This window comes from Phoca vitulina, unplaced genomic scaffold, assembly GCF_004348235.1.
Source record: "Phoca vitulina isolate PV1807 unplaced genomic scaffold, GSC_HSeal_1.0 scaffold78, whole genome shotgun sequence".
NCBI classification, from domain to species: Eukaryota; Metazoa; Chordata; class Mammalia; order Carnivora; family Phocidae; genus Phoca; species Phoca vitulina.
In genome coordinates this window covers 651,518-659,231 of record NW_022589781.1, presented here as the reverse complement: position 1 = coordinate 659,231, position 7,714 = coordinate 651,518, and the positions used below count along the sequence as shown (strand labels likewise).

The following is a 7,714-nucleotide window of genomic DNA, read 5'->3' as shown; positions in this document are numbered from 1 at the left end:
TTCTGCAGACTCACAGTACCCATTGCTGCCTACGTTCAGGTTTATTGGTAAGGGAAGAATGGGTCAAGGCTTTGAAGGGATGTGATTAGACAGCAGAGGCCTGTCTACACCCCCTGGACCGGTGAGGGAAGCGCAGTCAAGCTCTCCAGTGTCCCTCTGAGCTGCTGCCTAGTGACGGCCACACACACGGGGACAAGGATGTGTCTCCACACGGCCTGCTGGCCGGAAGCACCAAACAACAACACAAACATTTTTTATTCTTTTTTTCTTTTAAGATTTATTTATTTTGGGGGAGCAGAGGAAGAGGGAAAGGGAATCTCAAGCAGGCTCCACACCCAGCCCAGGGCTCGATCTCACGACCCCGAGATCACAACCTGAGCTGAAACCAAGAATCGGATACTTAACCGACTGAGCCCCCCAGGTGCCCCCATTTTTTAATCCTTTAACTATGGATTTAAAAAGGTGGGGCCTGCATGTCGCCAGCCAAGATCTAAAGTAAAAGGAAGAAAATCAAGTGAGAACCAGCCTCAGCTCCACTCCCCCGAGGTAACGACTGGGAACAGTCGGGGCCGAGATTCGTTCCCCGGTTTACGGGAGAGCAACATGGAGGCAGCAGGTAAGGCAGTTCTGGGGGTCCTGAGAGAAGCCAGTTGTGACGTGGGGATTGAGGCCCGCTCTAGGCCCGGTGCCCCAAGAGTCCTGGTGGGCTGGGGGCGGGGGCCTGGTTACCCCCTTCCTTACTCTCTCTCTGCCCTCTGTTTTCCACATGTCCTGTGTCCACATCTGTCCTGGGCCTCTGTGTGGCTCCGAGCAAGGACAGTCTTGCTGACCAGGGGGCTCTCAGGCCTCACAGACACTTGGCAGAGGGAGTGTTCAGCACGGACTTCTCGGAGAGGCCGCGCTAGCCTCGAACACCAGCTCTTACTCTTGGAAGGCTTCCAGGGGATGCTCAAGTGCCTTCCAGGCAGCTCAGGCCACAAGCTCTCAACCTGGCCAGGGCCTAATACTCGGGGGGCCCCCTTGACCTCGTGGGGAGTCCCCAGCCCCTGGCTGTGACCACCTGAAGCTCAGGCCCCAGCCCCGGGACCCCTCAGCCCGTGGTGAGAAGGTGGGCAGCCTGAGGTGCCGGGGAGAGCAGAGCAGAACTGTTCCCCAAGGCCTGAGCCTCTCCCCCCTCTCCTTGGAGGACTGCAGCCACAGCCACCTTCATTCAAGTCCAGCCCAACCGTGCAGGTCGGAAGCTCAGAAGCGAAGGACAGGGGTCCTTAGCAGGTGAGGATTCACCCGAGCCAAGCAGGCCCCAGGCACCAAGGCATAGGTCCTCAGTAAATGTACGTTGGTGGATTTAGGCCTGGGAGGGGTGGCCTTGAGGGGGCGGGGGAGAGATGAGGGGACAGTCTCCAATCCCCAAGGACCGCTCGCCATCAGGCACGGCGCCGAGAGGACAGGATTCAGTAGCAGGCATGGACCTGAGTCCTGGTATTAACCTGGGGAAACTTCCTTCCCTTTCTTAAAGCATTAGTGTGATTTACGGTCCTTAAAATTCACCCACTTAAATATACAGTTCGGTGACCATGTATGTCCACAGTGGTGCAACCATTGCCTCTTCAATCGCCTCGTGGCTCCCAGCAGAAACCCCGTTTTCCTCCCATTCCCACCCGGCCCTGGGCAGCCACAATCTGGCGCTGCAGACCGCACAGTTCCTGGCCATTTCCAATCCATGGAATCATATAGAATGTGCGGCCAACAGCGACTGGGTTTTCGCTTCCAGTGATGTTTCCGGGCGCCTTCATGGTGTAGCGAGACCAGCGCTCCCTTTTTATCGCCGGACGCCATTCCCTTGAGTGGATGTGACGCTGGTGGGTGTCCGCTCACCAGTTGGCAGACATTGGGTGGTTTCCTCTCCTTGGCTCTTGGGAATGCTGCTGTCCTGGATATTCATGCCCAAGCGTTTGTGCGGACAAGTGCTCTGTCCCTTGGGTTGGTACTTGAATAGCATCGCTTATATGGTGACTAACTTTCCGAGCTGCCAGACTGTTGGCCAGAGTGGCCACCCCATTTTACAGGAGGGCTGTCATTTCTGCACATCCTTGTCAACATCGCTTTCTGGTAAACCCCGGCACCACCAAAACCAGTCGTGCGAGCGGCTGTGCCGTGGTACTGCCCTGGGCTTTGACATTTCCCCAGTCAGCGATGACTTAAACGTCTCCTCACAGGCCCATTTGCCGTGTTATCTTCTTTGGTGAAATGTCTCTTTGAATCTTTGGGGGGCAGCTTATTTAACCTCCTCGAGCTTCACCTTATTCTACCCAGTTCCTGAATCCTAAGATTTCCTATAAAGGGCGTGCAGAGCCTGCCACCTAACGTGGGCTTTACAATAGCTTTGCAGAGGGTTGAACTTGTCGCTTGTCACTGTGGCCCCACAGGAACGAGCCTCGCCCACGGCTCTCAGGTTGGAGTTTGAGCTGGGCTGCTGTCCTCACCGAGGACCCCCTCCCGCAGCTGGGGGTGAAGGATGAGCACCACAGGCTTGAGTGGTCCACCGTGTTCCACATGTTCTGCTGAGCCGTTCCACAAGGTCTCACTGCAAACCCACCAGAAGCTTCTGATGGAGCGGGACCTCCTATTTAGAGGGGATGAAATCTGGAGACCGGATTCAGTAGCTTCTCCAAGGTCCCCTAGCTCAAAGTGGCAGAAACTGGTGCACTTGTCGTGATGAGCACAGGGCGACGCCTGGAAGTGTTGAATTACTGTATTGTACGGCTTAACTAACTGGAATTAAGATTTAAAAAAAACAAATCTACCCGCAAATTGTGGGGGGACAACTCAGATTTGAACCCAGAGAGGATGCCGGTGCCAATGCCACAGGCGGCGAGCTCCTGGGGACGAGCGGGAGGCTCCGTCCCGCTGTGTACACAGCAGGCCCACCCACGGCCCCACCCGTGAGCCCAGCTCAAGGAGCTAAGCTGCTTGTCCCCAGGCCTCAGCATCTGCGGTCAAGTGAGGGAAAAAGTAGCTCCTCCCTCAGAGTGCAGTCCACCTGGGTCCAAAGCCTGGCAGGTGCACGGCCGACTACAAAGCAGGCAGCTTCCTCCTGTGTCTGGGCAGCCGCCCTCCCCCTGGCTCAGGCCACTTGGCTCTCCTCGGCCATGAGCTCTGGCCCATCCTAGAACCATCTCCTGACCCTGACCCTGGGGGTCAGGCTGGAGCAGGGCGTCTGTACAGCTCTCAGGGCCTAGCCCATAATTTCTTCTCCTCCCTACTTCTTGCCTTCAGACGGCGCTCCCCATAGAAGCAGGGAACGCCTGATCAGGTCCTGGAGTTCTCTAGAATGAGGACTTAAGATGAAGCATAAAAAAGCAGGCTGGCTCAGTCAGTAGAGCACACGACTCTTGATCTCGGAGTCGTGAGCTCAAGCCCCACACTGGGCACAGAGCTTACTTAAAAAAAAAAAAAAGCAGGGTAATAAAAAATAAAACTATATTGAAGCAGCTAAACTTAAGAGCTCTCAGTAACACTTTTCCAACGGGACGCCTATGAAGCAAGAGTTAAATAGAAGCATGACCTACTTTTGTGCTTTTCTGATTAACTGTAACAATTCTAAGTTGCTCGCTTCTTTTCCACTCACAATTCAGAGAGCAAAGCCCTCGTCACGTTTCATACCTCTCTCTGCCTTGACTTGGCGTCAAGCGGACTCTGGTTCTGGCTCCAGACGGAGGACCCCAGCTGAAGGTCTCCAGACCTTTCACCCGGCAGGGCTCAGACTGGAGTCGTGGCCTCTCTCCCCCAACAGGTGCACAGGCCTGCCTCTGGCCGCCACCGTCACCCCCTCCCCCTGGGAGCATCTTCCAACGTAGACAAGACGGGAAATTAGTGTGGCTGGGTCTGAACAGATTCAACGGGGTTTTATCACAAGGACCTGAAACTGCCGGACCTGCCCTCGCCCTGCTCGGTCCCCCACAGGGCTCTGGTTCTAGAAAAGAGGGCAGAGACCACCTCAGTCCTTCTTGCCCCCGGGGCCCGGGCTTCTTGTGAGCAGCTTCCCTGGGCTGGGATGGGTCAACGTGGACACTGTGGGGGATTCCAGCTTCACTCTGTCCAGGAGGGTCTTCTTGAGGGCAGCGGGGGAGACCTTCTCTTGGGCAGCCATGGACTGCAGCTCTCTGCGGACAAAGCCCCAAAGGGGTTGAAGGAGGAGCCAGAACTCTACACGGCTTCCCCGTGCACATAACCCCCAAGCCCGGAGGATTGGACACCACCCAAAATTAGAACCCTAAATCAAACACTCCCCTGAGCTTCTCAGAAGTGCTATTTAACCACGTGTGGGTGACCACGCACATGTGTAGCTCTGCGTGTTTTCTGCGATCACACGGAAACACGGTACGGATGGGACAGTGAGCGGGCTTGGAGTCACACGCTTGCCCAGCCCGCCTCCACTATGTACTAGCTGCCTGAGCTCAGGAAAACCGTCTCTGGGCCTCAACCTCCTCTTCTATAAATCCAAGCTGCCCCCCCACCCACCCACCCAACAGAACTGCAGTGACCATTAAATGTAGAAAGGCCTGCAAACCCTTGGCGAAACGGAGTCCAAGAAACCATGCTTATGGACAGAGCGCAGGACTGCTGAGGGGACCACAGGCGGCAGTTTCTGTAGGACGGGGCCCAGCCTGGGGGGTCACTGGGAGCAGGGGGCCCAGGCACAGAGGGGGAGCGACCCACCGCGTGCGGATGCAGGAGGCCTCCACGGCGTTGATGAGCAAGGAGCGGAAGCCCCCACTCTCCAGGAAGTGCAGGGCGTGGATGGTGGCCCCCCCGGGGGAGCAGACATTGTCTTTGAGCTGGCCTGGGTGCTGCTCTGAGTCCAGCAGCATCTTGGCAGCGCCCTGCGGGAGGCAGGAAGGATGAGAGGAGAAGACTGCTCGTGTACCTTGGACAGGCTTCTCCACACCCACTGCCCTTCCCCAGTCGCTATCCCAGCTTCCCAACCAAGCCCCACCCCCAGCTCAGGGACCCCCCCCCCGCCCTGGGCCCCCATCCCACACCCCTGTCCAGAACACACAGGGCAAGTATACTAACCAGCAAGGCCTGGGCCCCCAGGCGGACCGCCAGGCGCCGAGGCAGGCCCATCTTCACCCCACCATCAGCCAACGCGTCCAGGGCCATGAATGCCTGTGGAGACACTCGCTGAGTCCCAGGGCCACAGACATGCAGGGCCACTCCCCGCGGTCTGCTTTTCCTCATGACCACAACTAGCTCCAAAGGCTGCCCTCCTCCATCAGCTAGCTTCACCCCAACGTAGGCAGCACCCACAGCCCAAGCAGCCTGCCAGTCCATCCCGCTGCCCTGGGCCCCCAGGGGGTCTCACGTAGGCAGGCCCACTGCCGCTGAGCCCCGTGACGGCGTCAATCAGGTCCTCCTCCACCTCCGTGCAGAACCCCACGCTACTCATGAGCTGCTCCAGGAGCCTGCCGTCCTCCACCAGGGCGTGGGTGCCCGTGGCGTACACCGTGGCGCCCTCCCGCACCACCACGGGTGTGTTGGTCATGCAGCGAATCACCTTGGGGGCAGGCTGGAAGGCCATCAGCTTCTGGGACAAGGAAGAGGCCCCAGTGAGTTGCCAGGGCACCACCGGCGCCCCCAGCCCCCCCCCACAAACAACTCATCACGGGCACCTTTTCCACAGAGCTGATGGTAACACCAGCAGCACAGGACACCACGATGTGCCTGGCCTGCACGTCCGCCCCGATCTCGTCCAGGATGAAGGGGATGATGTGCGGCTTCACGGCCAGGAACAGGACGTCACTGTGCCTCACCGTCTCCTTGTTGCTTCGGGTCAGGTTCACGCCCATCTTCTACAGGAGGAGACTACCCAGCTCACAGTGCCGGGCAGCCTCCCTCGCCCGGGCCCCCCCGCCCCCGGAGCACCCTGGAATCCCCTGCCCTGTCCCTTCGGGGTCTGCCCCTACCCCCGCCGCCGCCGAAGTCTTCCCTTGTTGCTAGCGAACAAGTGAGCCAAGTGCTAGGCAGGCACACGCTTCCCCAAGGCCACCAGGCCGTGGCCGTCTCCCATCCACCAGGCCTCGGGCACCCGGGCACCCCTCTGCCAGGAAAGTTCCCCCGGCCGGAAAGAGACACGGGCAGAGGGGCAGGTGAAATGGGAGCGCGCAAGGGTTGGCACGGAGGGCCGGACGCTCCTGGGGGGAGGTGGGCGCGGGCCGGGCCCCCCCGTGCCCCACGCCCCCGCGCCCCACGCCCCCGCGCCCCCCTACCCTGAGCGAGGACACCGTGGGCAGGTCCATTTCCGGGGAGCTGGCTATGATCTTGTGAGCCGACAGGATCCCTGCGGAAGATGGGGCTCATCAGCCGGGCACCGTGGCCCCCCGGCTCCCGCGCTCTCCCCGGGAGGACAGGTCAAACCCACAACCAGGCCCCGCGCGGGCTCGCGGCCCTCGCTGCTCCACGAGCCTCGTCCCGCCCGTCAGACGCTCAGCCGTTCGGGCTCGGGCGGCGGAGGGCGTCCCCGGACCAGGCTGCGGCCCGCGCCCCCCGCGCGCCCACCTGCCGCCGTGAAGCCCCGCGCCAGGGCACAGGCCAGCTGGCCCGCGCCGATGAAACCCACGCTCATGGCGGCGGGAACGCGTCCGGCACCACGAGGGAGCCGCCGCAGGAGACACGAGGCCGGGCGGAGAGAGACCCCGACGAGCCGCACGCCCCGGAAGCCGGACCCAGGCAGCTACCGTCAGCTTCCGGCCCGGCTGCCGGGACCCCTCCCCACCGCCTGCCTGACAGGCGGTGCCGTGGGGCCTCAGGGGGCCCCGCCCCGCCTCGCCAGGGCGGCCAATCCTCGGCCGGGAGCTCGAGCGGACCAATCCGTGGCAGAGAGCTCGGGAGCGGGGCACCAATCCTCGGGCGGGCCAATCCGCGGCCGGGAGCTCGAGCGGACCAATCCGTGGCCGAGAGCTCGGGAGCGGGGCACCAATCCTCGGGTGGACCAAGCCTCCGCCGGGAGCTCGAGCGGACCAATCCGCTGCCGGGAGCTCGGGCCGTGTGCCCGCCCCCGAGCACGGGATTGGCGGTGGGAACCTCCGGCGCGGTGCGCGGCAGCCGGGGTCTCCGCCCCGCGGGCCTGCCCGGGACCAGGGTCGGCCCTCGAGGCCGGTGGGGCCGGGGGCGGGGATTCCAGCCGAAGACTGCTAGTGTTGTGTGTGGCGCGGTCTGTCAGCCGCCCTACCGGGCGGGAGGCTCCGCGGGTTGTGGACTGCAGGTCTGAGCGGGGGCGGCTGGAAGCCCCTGCTGCTCGCCCCCTCCCGGCCTGTGGGGTGGTGGCCGCGGTAGCAGCCGCGTTGTCCGCTGAGCCTGCATGGTTCCTAAGAATGGAGGATCGGCTCCTTTCGTGCGTTTGGGAGGATCCAGTCCTTAGCGTGAAACAGGGGTCCGCCACCTCCATTCTGACCTGTGCGTGCTTTCCAACCAAGTTCTCCTCGCCTGCTTACCTCTTTCGCCAGGCAAACAGCCCGGGGCAAAGGACCCGGGCCTGAGCTCTGAAACCGCCCCTCGAGCCACAGGGACCGCCCTGAGCCGGCCCTGGCAAGCCCATCCATGTCCGACCCCACCCGCACTCCCACTAACCTCTGTCCCTTTGCATTTTCCTGATGCAAACCTGCATGTATTTGCAGCACTTGGGAGACCGTCTACGAGACTAGTCGGCTGTCTC

General features: G+C 61.2%; 1 protein-coding gene across 3 annotated transcripts; it reads right to left on the bottom strand.

Annotated features, from left to right (window-relative positions):
• Positions 1-377: 377 nt before the first annotated feature.
• Positions 378-6,809, bottom strand: PYCR2 (pyrroline-5-carboxylate reductase 2). 3 transcript variants are annotated; one of them, XM_032393908.1, is made up of 7 exons: positions 6,559-6,809; positions 6,270-6,340; positions 5,673-5,852; positions 5,366-5,587; positions 5,077-5,169; positions 4,720-4,883; positions 378-4,163 (listed from the first exon to the last, which is right to left on the bottom strand). In XM_032393908.1, exons 1-7 carry the CDS (start codon positions 6,623-6,625, stop codon positions 3,998-4,000), a joined length of 963 nt encoding a protein of 320 aa, XP_032249799.1. In that variant the 5' UTR covers positions 6,626-6,809; the 3' UTR covers positions 378-3,997. The 3 variants fall into 3 exon arrangements, with proteins under 3 accessions (XP_032249799.1, XP_032249800.1, XP_032249801.1); XM_032393909.1 differs by having other exon boundaries at positions 5,366-5,584; XM_032393910.1 differs by lacking the exon at positions 6,559-6,809 and having other exon boundaries at positions 5,673-5,865; positions 6,270-6,336.
• Positions 6,810-7,714: the final 905 nt, after the last annotated feature.

What these genes read in the sequence shown, in the direction of transcription:
- PYCR2 (XM_032393908.1), bottom strand. Translation starts at nt 6,625, where the DNA reads ATGAGCGTGGGTTTCATCGGCGCGGGCCAGCTGGCCTGTGCCCTGGCG. An exon ending in GCGGGGCTTCACGGCGGCAG is followed by an intron (nt 6,341 to 6,558) that starts GTGGGCGCGCGG and finishes CATCTTCCGCAG; the next exon opens with GGATCCTGTCGGCTCACAAG. An exon ending in CCATCAGCTCTGTGGAAAAG is followed by an intron (nt 5,588 to 5,672) that starts GTGCCCGTGATG and finishes TCCTTGTCCCAG; the next exon opens with AAGCTGATGGCCTTCCAGCC.